Source organism: Lepisma saccharinum, chromosome 20 (assembly GCF_977018435.1).
Source record: "Lepisma saccharinum chromosome 20, izLepSacc3.1, whole genome shotgun sequence".
NCBI classification, from domain to species: Eukaryota; Metazoa; Arthropoda; class Insecta; order Zygentoma; family Lepismatidae; genus Lepisma; species Lepisma saccharinum.
In genome coordinates, this window is record NC_139248.1 from 70,490,812 (window position 1) to 70,507,562 (window position 16,751).

Genomic DNA, 16,751 nt, shown 5'->3' on the forward strand with positions numbered 1-16,751 from the left:
TTTTCTGTAGCTCAGGATTATACTGTTGTTTTATCTCTTCTGTTAACTGTCTGTCTGCATTTACTGCATACACTTTGAAGGTGATGTGCAATTTCGCTTTTTCCTAGGAGTAGATGGTACATATCCATCTTGTATTGTGTTTTTTCTTTAAATGTTCGCTTCATTGACACTGGTGGTTGGTTTAGTATCTCGTTGCACAAACCATATTTAGAAATGGAAAGTTATATGTGTGGAACGATGGAATATGGGGTAACTATACTCTATTCCCGGAATCTGACGAACATGGCTGCGCATAGCGGCAGTTAAGAAGGTAGGTGAAGTGGGCGGGGGAAAAAAGTGCTGCGAAGGCTGGAAACTGCAGTCGTTTTCCCCCTCCACTCAATCCCGATCCCTCCTACGTGTTCATTGGTGGAGCCGTCTCGCGTCACTTATTTTCGTTCGCTTGCTCCAAAGATACTCAGAACAGAGTTTAATCGGAATTATGCCTTTTCTTTTTTCGTTGTTTACAACTTTATTAGGTACATTGGGATATATGTCTATCCAAATCTCGAGACACGCACGCACACACATACACACAGACACACACACACACAGAGAGAGAGAGAGAGAGAGAGAGAGAGAGAGAGAGAGAGAGAGAGAGAGAGAGAGATGATAATACATCACACTTCAAGCGGTGCAACAAAACAACTTCTGTTACTTTTTTCTGATAATAATAACCATTGACAAGTTTAAAGGAAGGGTGTAAAGGTGTATTACATTTTTCTGAATTGTAAAATAGCTTAATCTTGCTTTCAAGTTGTTTTTCTGACTCAAGAGATTAATCGCAACAATGAGAATGAATGGATGAGAGAAGAAGCACATAATCACATTACAGGAAATTGCTACAGAAATTGTGTGATGGGCTTAACGTTTGATCAATTAGTCAACAAAAATTACTTTGTTCTTTAAAATTATCACTACGACCATCAACCTATTAAATGCACATCGAAAGCAATAAACGAAATCCAATCAAATGCATCTGGATCCGATGACATATCAATAAAAATGATAAAGCTCTCTCTTCATCATATCCTCCCACCGCTAACGCACATAATCAACTACTCACTCTCCACGGGCAGTTTCCCTGATTCTTGGAAGGAGGCAACGGTAATTCCCATCCATAAAAAGCAAAGCCAGGTTTCTGGGAACGACTTGTGGCACATCAGCATCCTGCCTGTGCTTTCAAAAGTCATCGAAAAAATTGCAAATGATCAAATTCGAAAGCATGTCGACAAATTTGATATCCTTCCTCGGCAGCAATCCGGTTTTCACCCTCACCATATCACACAAACGGCGCTCTTAAATGTAACGGACGACATTTTAACTCTAATGTAACACTACTGGTGTTGCTCGACATTAGCAAGGCCTTTACTACACTCTACCGCATAAGCTCCTTCTGGCCAAGCTTCATTATTATCAATTCTCGCCGACGGAGCTTAAGTGGTTCGAAACTTATCTTACCGGAAGAAAACAGCGGGTTAAGACAGGCGAGCTATCTTATCCACTTCACGTACGAGCGAGAGTGCATCAGGGCTTGATCCTTGGAACGCTGCTATTTACGCTTTCGGTCGCTGATTTAGTCACGTCAGTGCAAATATCCAACGTTCACTGTTCTGCCGACGCCACACATGTATCCAAATTACAGAACGAGGTCGCACTTCTAAACCAAGATTTGAAGAACATAAGCGATTGATGCGCTTCAAATGCCAATGCTTTATTAACAGGTTTTTTGTAAGTATCGGGACCATTGTGCCCTTGACTTACTATCATGTTCTTACAAAATAGTGTATATACAACATTTTTCTTGCTATAACCCGGGTCGACTGTCGGCCGGGATTTGGACAATAGTTCATCTGTATTATTTCACTAATTTGAAATTGTTGAGTTCCTTGTTATAATTTTGCATTGACAAAGGAAGGAAATAATGACTATTATTTTTCAAACCGTACAATAGTTCGGTGCACTGATGAAAAGTTCTAATCACAAACTACATTTTGCACATCACTTTCAGACACAAAACATAAAATAACCGCATAGAATAATAATAACAATATATAAGTAACAATAAGTAACAAAAGAATCACAATCTGTGCTTTTATAGCTGCACTATCAAGGAACACTAATCTGCTCCATTGAAAACAGTAATTTGAAGTACTCATAAACAGGGAGTATATGTAACACATAACATAATAATACAATAGCATTTTTTGAATTTAGATTTGTTCAAAATTTCGTGGCATGGAGTGGGACATCCGGACCTGTGGTCGAGTTCCAATGCCCCGAACCGCTGGATTTGGATGCTGTTGGATCTGCCTCCAGAAGTTGTAACACATGGCATATATGGCAGATTGAACAAAATCTAGTTCAAGGTCCTCATGGATTTGTAAGATACGAGTATCTCGGCTATGACCAGTAATAAGTCGAGCAACATTATTCTGTATAATCTGCAATGTCCTTATGACTGAAAGTCGGAGATGACCCCAAGCTGGTGCTGCATACAGGAGTGTGGGACGTACCATCATCTTATATACATGCAAGCGAGTCGTCAGTCCCAAGGTAGGATTTCGGAAAACTGGGTACAATTGTCCAACTCGATTTTGTGCTTTGCTTCAAATGTATTAGTAATAAATTCAAACAAATCAATATTTACCATCATGGGAACAGGCCATCCCTTAAAACATATTGACATTAACGAAAGCGAAATAATTCTTCACACACAGCGTATTAGATTTTCTCAAACAGTCACGAACCTAAGACTGACCATAAACCAGCGGCTCGATTGGTCTGAGCACGTGATACAACAATGTGGCAAGGCGTATTCAATATTGAAAAGCCTCTATCTTCTGGTAGACTTCCCCTCGCCTAAGATAAAATTAAACCTAGTGCAGTCTCTTATCTCCCCCCTATTTGACTATTGTGATGTCGTTTTCGAGCTAAGAATAACAAAAAAGGTTGCAATGAAAATACAGAAAGTTCAAAACGCATGGATTAGATATTTACAGGGCCGGATTAAGGTGGGTGCTATTGATGCTGCAGCATTAGTTCCATTCCTGAAATAGGCTCAGATGAAAACAGACGAGATTTTTCCGAAACCTGAACAGTTTTCTTTTGCTATATTAACCTGAAAATAAATCTTAGAATGAAATTTGGAGCCCCAATTTCGGACGCCTAGACACAGCGTTACTTATTATACAGTTACTATTATTCTTTGCGCTGTGACGTAACTATAACGTCGTTGTGTTCATTGTTCACCGAAGATTTCAAGCATCAGGCCCAATTTCGTATTAATCCGGCCCTGGATATTTATATAGAACAAAAAAGGGTGAACACATTCTCCCTGTGCTTAATGAGCATGGAATCCTCTCCATGGGACGACGGAGAAAACTGCACTTGTTTTGTACACTGCACAACATAATTAATAGCAAAAGCCCAAACTACCTCTTTTCGAAATTAAACTTCAGAACCAAAATTCATTCTCATTCGACCAGAAACGCTGCCAGTTTCAGCTTACCTCATTGCAGAACTTCAGCTTATCGGGCCTCTTTCAGTTACGCTGCACCCAAGGCCTGGAATGCACTACCAAATCTAACCAAAAATCAAAATTTCAGACGTTTTCGCGATATGCTCCGTGAATCATTGATCAACGATCAGAAGGAGGGTAAATCAACATATGAACAATGAAAAATACTATGATTTGTCAGAAATTATTTTTATTTTACTTTCAACTTCCTCGACTTCAATTACTTTATTATCTAATTCACTGCTAAAATTGTTCCATTGTATGTGATTTTATTCCTATTGTATTTTATTGTACTTTCTTGTTTAATTTCGTTGTAATCTTGAATTTTATTTTAATCTGTTCTTGTATGTGATTTTATTCGTATTGTATTTTATTGTACTCTCTTGTTCAATTTCTTTGTAATCTTGAATTTTATTTAATTTTTATTTTAATCTGTACTTTTTGGAGTTAGGTGGTAGACCAGCAACAGCTGAACCTCGTCTAGCAATAACGTCAATTCAATTCCATAATTTGAAATAAGCGCATATGATATTGAATCAAACGAGAAATAAGTGATATTTTATGGCGTTCTGTAAAACCATAACTTTCTCAGAAGCCATATGGCGATATATATCCATCCACAATTCGATGATGCAAGACTTATTGTCATTGGCTTTGAATGACGCATCTGAATTATGTCATACCAGTTGACATCTACAGAAACACTGTTGCAATAAAAACATGAAGACACATTCTTACACCGTAACAACTATATTGCTTCTGATTGCGTACAATCACTTTGCAATGAAGAATAAGTTGCTTTGTTTTATCTGTGAACTTTCACGGGCGAAGTTCGTCTTTAATCTATGCTATTAAAGTGTTGCAATCACTTACCTTGAAGCAGGAGGTTACTACCAATAACAGAAGAATTGTCCGTGTAATCGAAACGAACTTAGTCTTCATAATTCTTCACCTTTTCTTCGCTCTGTTGGCTATTAAGTCTAAAGGTTATAGATATTGGAAACAATCGAGTACACTCCTAAGATGCAACCTACGAGTGACTAAAACTTGCCTGATTGTAGGAATGCGACAGTCTATTGTTCTAGAATCCATCCGCGAGTATCAAGAGACATGTATCACGCTTCTCCTCCTCCAGTAGAAGAATATTCTGAAAATATCCACAGGAACTCGTAAAGTCAGATTGCCACTGGCTGTAAACATTGGTTTCCATCTTGATGAATATCAAGATAGTCTGATTTGTCGTGCGTCTATTAACGTTTTTATGCCTATAAGGACTAGCATTATAGTTGCAACATAAGCCGTGGAAGTGTTTGCAAATGGCGGCCATTATGTTGATGGAACGCTCTGTGATGTTCTACCACATAATGGTTTATGGCTTAGAACTTCATTAGCTCTCAATGAGCGTCCCGATACACACCAATGTCGTTATGTTGCTTGACCATCCGAGGTAACTTCGTGATCAGAAACAACGCCTTTGCTTACGTGAGTTATGAAAAATTGATTTGGTTTATTTTACTTCGCTTTCCTGACACTTTTGGCTAATAGCAAAGATGAGAATGTAGATGAATTTGATGAAGGGACACTCACAAAGAACACCAATGCCAAGTCAGGAATTCGAAACTAGGACCCATGGTGTAGTAGCGCGATATGTTAACCACTCCCCCACGGAGGATGGTTACGTGATTATTATGCACACCCACGGAGTTTATGTACGCTGATTTGCATACAATGTGAAGTTTTTCTTCACACTTACACTATTGTCGAAACAGGATTGGGAATAGTATTGGTGGAGAACATTTTAAATTTTGCAACAGAAGTTTAGGTTAGGTTTGTTCTTGGTAATGATTTTTTTAGAATTACGTCAGCGTATGCTGTTAACTGCAGTATAATTTGTTTTGGTACATTAGCGTTCTATGTAATGAAGCTATTTCTCTAGGTATTATTTGCGAATATTCTTATAAACACACACAAACCTTTGTCAGCAATGCTTGTCTTTCATTTGAAATTCAATTTCAACTTTAAACAGATTCATTCGATCAACTATTGTCCCCTTTATCAGTTTTCATATAACACAGAGGGAAAAAAGTTTGGAATAACCAAAAGATAGTTTCTGGCAAACTAACTTTTGTGTAAATATGTGACAAGCAAATGATTGTTCGCCAGTCAAGTTCTTTCAGTAATCGTGCAAACTTGTTTAGTGTTACCAAAGAATTTGGTCAAAAATTTAAAAATAAATAGTATGGATTTATGGTTACGACGGAGCTTACACAAACATGTGTTTTTAATTGAAACAAATCAGTTCTTTCTGTGTAGTTTTATTTTTAGGATCGAAATTTAACATTGAGTTTGAAAGGATAGTAATATTATAATAAGGAACAAAACCATTAGCCCCATCTGTTGAATTATCCAGTTAATTAAACACCAATAAGGAAAAGTAGCACCAAAACTATTCCATTGTTACGCAACACATTCAGCAAACCGAATTAGAGTTTCTTTTGCAAGATCGTACTCATCAGTCAGTGGTTAATCTATTTTAAGTTGACAATTGATTTCACTTTTTCAACGCCAAACGTGCATTGTGTTTCATTTGTTTGAAAGAACTAGTCTGCTCTGTGGGTAATTACTGGACTCTTTAAAGATCTGAAAAACAATAACTGTGCATCATCATTATTCGCCAATATTTTTATTAAATTTCCTGATATATATTTTGAACGAAGGAAATGTTGTTGAGAAAACATTGGTAGCTATTTAGGACACGTAATCTTAAAGCAATACAATGATTATTTCCAACACAAGTATAGGTATGAAGCTACAGTCACTCTCTGTAGCATATTCATTTCCTTCACAACCAAAATTCCACAGAGAAGCTATCGTGTACAGTAAGCTGCATCGCGAGTGTTGTCTGAAATCCACTTCACGTACTGAGCCACATCAACATAAACTCCAGGGTGGTCTGCCTCGGCACAGCCTATTCCCCAAGAAATGACACCTGGAACAACATTAAGAGACATTTAAGAAGTGAACGTTCCAAGATAATAATAATAATAATAATAGTTTATTTTAAGTGTTGAGCACAGTATGAAACCTAATACAGCACTAAGTCAAATACAAAAGTACAAAGTTACACGAATAAAATACATAAGCTGCAGAATAACATAACAAGTTAGCACATTTACACTTCAAGTTACAGTTTTCAATGAGATCTATTATATCTCTGATACTAATAATTGTTTATTGTTATATAATATTGTGCAATTAACTGTGTATTGTTCTAATAATAATAATGATCATATTTATTGAAGTGATGATAACGATTAAACAACCACTGTGTTATACAAAATTAAAAAATTGAATACATAATTATAAAATAAAACAGTAGATCCTACAATTTTATACATCAACATAAATTCAAATTGTAGGTTTCAACAAGATCAGCTACTAAACCTCTTGCCTTGTTTAGGCATGTGAGAATTGAGATATACCTATGTGAATATCTGGGAATTTTATAAGCTATATTTTTCAAAAAGTATTCACTGTCAACTTGGAAATTTAATATCTTCTCTACAAAATTTAACCTTTTCATTTTTCTTCTTTCTTCTAAGGAAAACATATTCAACTGTGATAACCATTCAGAGTAATGTTGGTCATAGTAATTTTTTTTAAACTTTGTGCATAATAACCTGATAAAAAGTTTTTGAACTGATTCAACTTTTTGAAGGTGACTGGTTGCAGTCAGAAACCATAATTCATTTGCATATTCAAGAATAGGACGAACTATCGTTTTATACAGGAATATTAAGGTATCTTCCTTTTTAAAAACTTTCCATGAGAAAAATATATAACCAAGCATTCTCTTTGCTCTTTTGCAAATTTCTGAAATGTGCTCATCAAATATGAGAGAGGAGTCTATTACTATTCCTAAGTCTTTATGACTGTCGCACACTTGGATTTTATTTTCATAAATAAAATAGTTGGAGACTATATAATGAACTTTCTTAGTACATCTTAAAACTTTACACTTTTTCAAGTTAATTTCCATTTCATTAATCTTGCACCAATATGTCATTCTATCGAGATCAGCCTGAAGTTGAGCGACATCATTATTTGTTAAAATACTCTTAAAAATTTTTATATCATCTGCATATAGTAAACATGTGCTAGATTTAAAACATAATGTAACATCATTGATAAAAACAGCGAACAGAATTGGGCCGAGTGGCGACCCTTGAGGTACTCCACAAAGTATTTCTTGTTTAGAAGAATTTGTTTCACCAATCTTAACAGAGAAACTTCTATTTACTAAAAAGTTGGAAAACCATTTCAGAAATCGTGGTGATAATCCCATTTGGTCGAGTTTGTAAATTAATAACTGATGGCTGACATTATCAAAGGCTTTAGCCAAGTCAATAAATAAAATATCGGTCTGGGATTGCTTCCTAATATTAGATTTAAGAGAGTCTATTAAAACCAATAAATTTGTGATAGTAGACCTTTTTCTAAAAAATCCATGCTGATTTCCATCAATATATTGTTTAAAAGAAAAAGACAAATAGTCAGCAATTATGTGTTCAAAAACCTTTGCCATGGAATTTAATATAGTAATTGGTCTATAATTATTAAGATCATTGGCTTTCCCATCTTTGTTTTTAGTTACAGGTACAATAAACACATTTTTCCAGATATCTGGAAATATTCCAGAAGTAAGTGACATGTTGTAAATTTTAGTTAACAATGGTACAAAAACATCTTTGTTTGCTTTCAAAATAAAATTAGGTATGCCATCAGGACCTATTGAAGACCTGCCTTTTAGTTTGTTAATTGTATCACTTACATCCTTTTCCAATATAACAGGTACATCAATTAAGTTGGTGTATGAATGAAGAATAATATTTTTAAAATTTACATGACTTCTTTTTGAGAAAGATTTGTGAAAAAGCTCACTAAAAGCATTAGCAATATCATATTCATTGAACAGTACATCATTATCATAAATAATTTCAGTGATAGTATTTTCTCTCTTCTTTCTATTAAAGTGAAACCAAAAAGCATTCTTGTCACCATTAACATTGTTTTCTAAGGAGGAGTAGTATTGCTCCTTTACATTAGAATATTCCTTTTTAACATCTTTCCTTAATTGGGAATAAGTACTGTAATATACACACTTATTTGTAAGTTTAAATTTATCATGATACCTTCTCTTTTTATTGATCATTCTCTTTAGTTTCCTTGTCATCCAAGGCAGTTGATTGTTTGTTCTTTTAACTTTTGAAGGAATATTGTTTTTTAATATTGCATACACATTTCTAGTCAGTTCCATAACAGATTGTTGTACATCATTAGATATTTCAACCATATATGGTAAATGCAACAATTCATTATAAACATTCACATAATCACCTCTGGCGAAATTAAGACATCTATAAATATTATTTTCCCTTGTATCTATATTGTCTTTTTTAGACCTATCCAATTCAAAATAAAATGAAAACGGTGGATGAAACTTATCAATTTTAGATAAAGGATGTTCATTAAAACTAATGTTACAAGTGGAAATGTTAGTAAGTAGAAGATCTAAAACATTAAAAGGCAGTGAAGGGTCATACGATACATTGTGCTGAATTAGATTAGAAAGTGTTGCGATTTCAACAATTTTTTCAGCCTTTCTTTTAACATAATAATTAGAGCAATACAAATTTCCAGTAGCCCAGTCAATTCCACCAGCATTAAAATCTCCAACTAAAATTATTTTATTGTGTTTCATTAACATCTCTTGAACTACCCAATCAAAGTAGTTTGCAAACAAGTCACAGTTTAAATCAGGTGGCAAGTAATGCAATCCTATTATGGTTGGATCAGAATTATTTGACATTAATTTTACCCAAATTACATCCAATTCTGTAAAAGGTGATTCCAAGATCACAAACTGAACCTTGTTTTTAATAAATAAAAGACAACCACCACCACCAGATTTCTGTTTGTTTAAATCCAGGTTTCTATCTTTTCTTATCACCCTGTACATTGGATCTAAATCTATAAAATAATCTCTATCTTGTTTACACCAACTTTCTGTAAGAAAAATTATGTCATAATTTTCAATATTTATATTGCTTACTAATGTTTCAAATTTGGTGTTAATTCCTCTAACATTCTGATAAAAACATTTAATCATATTATTACTAAGGAAAGACAAACTTAGTTTTTTGAAGTTGAGTTTTCTCCAGACTTACTGTTACTATTTGTATCAGATACACTTTTGTTTTTGTTGGCAACTATATTGTCATTTTTCAATTCGCCATAAAACCTTGTTACTAATACCCTTTAGGCCAGATATTTTCATCGAATAGTACATCATAGTCATCCTGGGAAACAGCTACATGAAAAGAAGAGTAAGAATCATATTTAGTTTTCAGCCTTGTACATACCATTTTCTTTACGGAAGAAGTTTCAGCAATATATTGCTGAAGGTCAGAATTTGAAACTTCAGGATGAAGTCGAGTCACAAATAGAGCTCTCTGAGGAAAAACTTTGCGTTGCACTGCTAACCTAGTAGATGGATTCTGACCTTGCACTGATTTCTTCACGTCGTTCACCTGTTTGTTTACATTTTGCAAGGTCGAAGCTTGATGAGTGTTTTTGGAACCAGATGCATTTAAAACCTGGTTGTTTTCTATCGAATGCACTGATTGACCCAGAAACTTATCAGATCCCTTATCTGTGTGAGTTTTGTGAGCTACTGTAGATAAAGGTAAACAAGGAGTACTGCGGGGCATTCCGATTGTGTTTTGTTTTTCTTTCGGAAGATTCGTTTGAATTACGTGTGCATAAGTGTTTTGTAGAATCTTTTTTTCTTCTGTTTTCATTAGTACTTCATTCTGTTCTTTCAATACAATCACTTCGGCTTTAAGAGATTGAATTTGATCACTTAAATTCTGCACTGTCGAGATCAATGTTGACATAATGTCTTTAACATGGCAGCAACTGAAACAGTTTACATTACCTGGCTTTTGTCCTCCAAGTTGATGATCTTGATCAATATCATCTTCATCACTATTATCACTATGTATTGCCATTTCTTCATTATTTTCTCTATTTATGTCCATGTTTTCATTGGCACTATCGCGAGCAGCTACACGATTCACCGGAACGGGTCGTGGCGTCACAGGAGTTTCATCGCTACGCTGTTGTAAATATTTCGTACATTTATAGGTAGATATGTCGTTCACCATAAAAAATTCAACTTCATATTTAGAAAGTTTCAAACATGGTTTAACGTGAAACCTTGTATTACACAGACAGCATGCCAATACCTGTTGCTTTCCATAAATTCCTTTGGAGCAAATTCCACAGTGATCAGAGGCAGGCGCCATGTTGAATCGGTATAATAATAACACACGATCCACACGAGTTTAATGAATTCGGTCCCAGTTACATTTTTTAGTACATAAACTCGTCCCCAACGATATCATGAACTCGTTCCATGAAAACATTTCCTTCCCATTTTATGCAAACTTAGGACTGTCACCACTGTGCTGGTGTGGTTGAAACTGTTTAGCAGTTACTTCATTCTATGGGGAAAATCTGATCACAGTTATAGAAATTCATTCTTATGTTGGGAGAAGATGAAATGCCACGCTTCCAACAAAATTGTATCGGGTTATTGTAAGTTTTATATTCCATCATTTTATGTGGAATAGGTATTCTTGCTCTTATTTGAATTCCTTGATCTAATTAGAAGGTAATATTATTTTTTGTAATGGGGGAAGCCCCCAGAAGAAACCCACCTCCACCCGTATACTTTTGGGAGTGTGTGCTCTTTTGCCCTGGTGCCTTTAAATAAACGATGACGTCAGTTTCCTCTGATTTTTGGTTGTTTCCGAGATTTTATATGTGCTTTATTTATTTCATATAAGTAAATATAAATATGTTATGGTACAAATTCATATCGACATAAGAAATAGGCTTGCACGTCTAGGGCTGATTCTAACTTGACGTGGTATATAAATTATTGTTCTTATACAACGTTAGAGTTTACCCTATTTTGGTTTTAGAAGTGTTTTTTTGAAACTATTCGTGTAATGTATGGTTTTAAGTGAGTATTGTGTTTTGGAAGATACATGGTTATTATTGAATCAAGTTTTGCAACCATATAAACGTGAATGTAAAGATCATTAAATAACCTAAGTACAAAATACTAATACCAAGCTATAAAACTGTAAATATTGTTAAGAACTTAGCATGCTCGGGTATAGTCTCTTTACACAATTAATAGATGCTTTAACCAAAAGAGAATTCTACAGTGTGTTCGTTTCGACTCTGGGCCGAGATAGCGCGTGACACGGCATTTTCCTCCCGTAACGTTTCGCTTATTTACGCACATATCTTTACGCACAATTATTTTTATATTGCATAACGAGTACTAACCTGCGTTATAAGAGTTGTTCAAAGTTGTTCACGCGCTATCTCGACCCAGAGACAAAACGAACGCACTGTACAATGCAACATGTGTTATTGGTTACATAAAGTGCGTCAACGATGTATCAGTTTTCGGACGAATTTAGGAAGTAAATTTCAACTTACCAATTTGATTCATCTTTCGATTACTGCCTCGAACAAAGGCCATTAGTGGACCCCCACTGTCCCCCTGCGAAAATATTAATAGAACATTAAAATAACGTATTGAATTCAGCCGAAGTGTCAGCAACGTAGAATTCTAAATATAATTAGGCAGCGAGGCTGAGCCAGTTTATTTTTGTAAGTTACAGCTTATCTTGCGAAATAATGCGCTGACATCCCAGGCAACTGCACAAAATTATTATCTATCTAAACAAACTATTTTGATTGGTCCTCACTTAATGGAAAGTAAGAAATTCATAAATTGCGAATGATACAAGGTTTATTTCTTTTGGACGTGGACTATTAGAGTGGATAAAGAATACGAGCATTTGCAAAGAATTAAAAAAAAAACACTTAATAATCACATTGCTAGATATGGACACTTTAATATTAGCTATTTGCGATTAAAATTACAACTTGAGCGCTAGTGTCGCTTCCAATATGGCCGCTCTATGTAGGATAAATCTTTGTTTACATTCAGTAGTAGTACGTAATAGCAACGCGTTGTCGTGGCTGGTATTGGAGAAATGTTTAAATTACGCTATATTTTTAAATATTGCGAATGCGATGTGAATTCGAGGAACTATAACGAAGGTGAAGCTGTGCTGAGAACGAAGCATTTAATTATGATAGGCAAAAATAACACAGAAAACGCAGACGAAACTAATGTATACGCACTGGTTCTACAAAGCAGTGCTGTTTCATCTGCACCTCAGGTTGTAACTGGGGCTCTTAGAAATGATTTGAAAATAAAGCAGTTCACCTGTATTTGCAAAGCTTGAGCAGGAGAAAAATGTTAACATATCCTTGCAGTTCTTTCCCCCAAAGAGGCAGGCTTGTTTAATAATAACACTGGATAATAATAATAGAATTCACAATTTCATGGAAGCTGTCTTCACTGAAAAAGGACGTACTGAATGAAACAGCAACATTAGCATGTTGATTTTCTTTTTCTGGTTAACTTTATGATTATAGACATTAGTTAATTCTCAAACTATTTTTATCTTCGTACTTATCGACTTGCATCTGTTCCTGATTTCATACATAATAATAATACATTGTTTATTTGGGCAAGACGCTTAATGACTTCTCTGAAAAAAAAAATGTTTTATCCATAAACATTATCGGAAATTAAAGTGAACAGACTCGCGCATTCTTCGAAATTTCCTTGCCGCATTTCAATGTTAACCTTCATGCCAATCTTCTGTCAATCAATTCTCTTTTCCCTGATTTATTTACAAATTTCATTCTGTTCACATGTGTTCTGGAAACACATGTAAACTTTTCACTTGTCCTGACCCACAAAACGATTTAGAGCAAAACACTGAACAGTAAACGTTACTCTTTCGAACATTCCCCATGCTTTGAACGAACATAGTATCCTACATAGAGTATTTTTGGATATCCCACCAGATGTCATATCGGATAATTTTAATCGCGAATATTGATCTTAGATTTGCGAATATTTATTTGACTTTGATTTGAGTTTTGTTTTAAGTTCACTTTATACGCAGAAGGCTAATCGGGACTGGACCTTCAGTTTAAGGTGGTTCATTAGTCACTACTTGCGCAGTCACTTGTTTCAGTTCGCTTGCTCCAGAGCGTTCACTCTCCCTCCAAAGGGAAACTTCCCGACTTTTCAATGTAATGATGCCATTTTTGTATCGCGCATATTACGAGGGCATACATTGTCATCAACCTCTGAGCGAATTCAGCTGATGTCACGTGTGCGCAACTCATGTGGCAGCAGCGCAAGTTTTTTCACCCGCTTAATGGACCATATTAGTGTGACGTCACGCTGCAAGATTGAGTCCAAACAAATTTCTCACGCGTTTCTTCCCTATGAGATAGCATTGGTTTTTCCTGCAAGGGGTAACTTTAAGAATTATGGCAGCAGTTATTAAAGAAAATTGCGATGTGTATCGTACAATGGGATCCATGAGTATTACCGTGCAAATTGTTCATGACTATTTTCATTAATTTTTCTTTTTCATCCTGTGTGTTTTTAAGCAATGGACTTTTATGTATGCTGGGGCAGGTTGTCCACAGCTTGTTTTGAGTTTCCTTTTAATTCTTGGGTCAAATAAAGTGCACGAACATGGTGATGGACAATTTGCACGGCAATACTCACGAATCCCACTGTACATCAATGTAAAGATGAGATTTCGAAGAATACGTCGATATATTACTCACACCTTACAGAGGAGAAGGAAAAGAATAAATGGAGCAGGGAATTGAGTAAAACGAAAGCGGCGTCCGATCCGGGACAACAGGAAATAGGCGACGCCGCTGCAGTCACGTGAGATTTTTGAACTCCCATCATCCCTATCGGCAGCGTCACTCTCCTTGGCTGCCGCTACGAGTTGAGTTCGGTTGAGCTTCGGCTGTGTTGGGAAGCAGAATGGCTGGATTTTCTTCAAAATTGAGTGATTTCCTTTTTACAGTTATTCTTTATCTTATGCTCTGCACGGTATGTATGATATATTGGCGCATTCCCCGAAATCTCATCTTTACATGGATGTATGATAAACATCACAATTTTGTTTAATTACTACTGTCACAATCGTTCAAGCTACCCCTTGCGATGGAAATTCCAATGCAATGGTATTCGACAAAGCCACGTGACGATCTTGTTTAGACTCAAATCGTGCTCAGTTGTCGGCTGTGACGTCACCTCTAATATGGCGCATTGCGTGTTCCCGAGCGTAGGCCGAGTGGCCGTTGCCTCCCCCACCACATTTAGCCACTTTTGCATCCGCACTATGCTAAACATTTTCTAACAAAGGGAAATATACTGTTGTCTTTACCGCCCAGTTTTTACACCTTGCCCTCAACCGATTTTGGAACCCAATCGCCGCCACTTTGCTTATCATATTACCGAACAGGAGTCGGTCCCTGCCACCTTCCCCACGGCGCAGAAGGTGTCCTCCGCCAGCAACTTTTTGGTGTAGGTGGAAATTCTGAAGCACTCCTTCCGGGTTATCGTGTGAACCTCTGCCTTCAGAAGGATATACGAGGGGTCCATCATGTCGCCTGTGCGACCCCACCCGGCGATTTCAGCATCTTGCCCTGCGGGGTCAGTGCCTGAAAGAGAACCAGCAGGCTGAAATAATAAATTTGATTTCTGTATGCATTTTTGATCTTAAAAACTGGCCAAGCACAGAGAGGTGAATGTGGAAAACAAAGTACGTGGGTCGTTCAATATATAAGTTTCCGTATGCTGTAAAAAATGTTATTTTTAAGATACATTAGAAAACTATACATAGGTACATGTGTAGGAGGATCCTTCCTCACTTCTCCACATAATCCCCATAGAGATTCATACATTTGTCCCACCGTTGCAGCAATTTGTCCATACCCTTTGCAAGAAAATCAGGGCTCTGGCTATTGAGCACTATTCTCACATTACGCTTCACTTCTTCATCTGTTTCGAAACGGTAACCTTGCAATTCAGACTTTAACCCCGGAAAAAGGTGAAAATCACTCGGCGCTATTTCGGGGCTGTATGGATCTCTCTAATATCTGATCTTTATTTCCAAGTAAAAGAGTAAATATAATAAGTGGGGCAGCCGTTCCCACCCCATTCTTCAATTTTTTGTTGTGTTTGCACTGCTGAGTGGGGGCGAGCGTTATCGTCAAGAAGAATGATACCAGATGACAGGAGACCTGGTCGCTTATGTCGAATTGCATTTTTCAGTTTATCCAATGTTTGACAATAACGGTCAGCACTAATTGTTCTTCCTCGTTCCAAAAAGTCCATAAGCAGAACGCCCTTAGCATCCATGCTTCTGAACTCCTCATAACGCGAGCCCGCGTTTTCCGAACAATCATTTACTTTTCGCCCTTGAGTGCATGCGCCTTCACGTCTGATAACAAAACGATTGTTGTTCCTTGTAGACGAAGGGTGGCGCTTGTCAACCATGTGCTTCTTTTTAATGGCATTGCTTTATACAATATTTTATAGCACAGGGAAACTTATATATTGAACGTCCCTAGTACTTACTATATTTCATTTAAAAAATCTACATTTTGAGGTTTGTTTCCAAGTTGCAATATATTTCAATGTAGTTCCTCAACACATGATAATCCTGGAATTACATATAACAAATTGAAAAATATAACACGGTTTTTCACAAATGTGCTTGAAATAATACAAATTTATTGGTATTGCTCTCACAATGAAAACATGGATTCTTGAACTAGGTCTGTTATATAAATCATAAAACTTCCGAAAATTACCAAATGTGAGAAGCAAACGTTTTCAAATCTATCTTCTACATTCTCCTTAATCTGAACTCTGGTGGCCTCCCCGATGGCGCAGTGGTAGCGTCCTCGCTTGTAATCAAGGGGTCCCGGGTTCGATACCCGGTGGAGGCACATAGTGGTTGGGATTCCACTTTAAACTGTAGGTCCAGTTCCGATTAGCCTTACAGTGCATAAAGTGGACTTAAAACATCAATTCAACAACAACAATCTGAACTATGGGCACAAATGAATTAGAATAATTCAAAGATCATTGAAATCGGACCATTGGTTTCAGTGATATATAGTAGTTTTTTCAAAAGTCAACATTCGCTAT

At 36.2% G+C, this 16,751-nt stretch overlaps 2 protein-coding genes and 1 long non-coding RNA gene across 3 annotated transcripts in view; 1 reads left to right on the plus strand and 2 right to left on the minus strand.

The window, feature by feature from the left end:
* The window catches only part of LOC146003692 (venom serine protease 34-like), a 69,910-nt gene extending 65,258 nt beyond the window's left edge, over window positions 1-4,652 (minus strand). Inside the window, exon 1 of the mRNA XM_083142057.1 lies at window positions 4,433-4,652. Within this exon, the coding sequence (XP_082998183.1) occupies window positions 4,433-4,501 (69 nt within the window). The 5' untranslated portion in view covers window positions 4,502-4,652. The remainder of the gene's footprint in view (window positions 1-4,432) is intronic.
* A 324-nt stretch (window positions 4,653-4,976) lies between these two features.
* The window catches only part of LOC146003333 (uncharacterized), a 399,672-nt gene continuing 387,897 nt past the window's right edge, over window positions 4,977-16,751 (plus strand). The window contains exon 1 of the long non-coding RNA XR_014443821.1: window positions 4,977-5,041. This is a non-coding gene — a long non-coding RNA (uncharacterized LOC146003333). The remainder of the gene's footprint in view (window positions 5,042-16,751) is intronic.
* LOC146003328 (trypsin-1-like) overlaps window positions 5,884-16,751 on the minus strand; it is a 62,048-nt gene continuing 51,180 nt past the window's right edge. Inside the window, exons 5-7 of the mRNA XM_083141607.1 lie at window positions 15,051-15,256; window positions 12,137-12,200; window positions 5,884-6,548 (exon numbers count right to left, since the gene is read on the minus strand). Coding sequence (XP_082997733.1) covers window positions 6,427-6,548; window positions 12,137-12,200; window positions 15,051-15,256 — 392 coding nt within the window. The 3' untranslated portion in view covers window positions 5,884-6,426. The remainder of the gene's footprint in view (window positions 6,549-12,136; window positions 12,201-15,050; window positions 15,257-16,751) is intronic.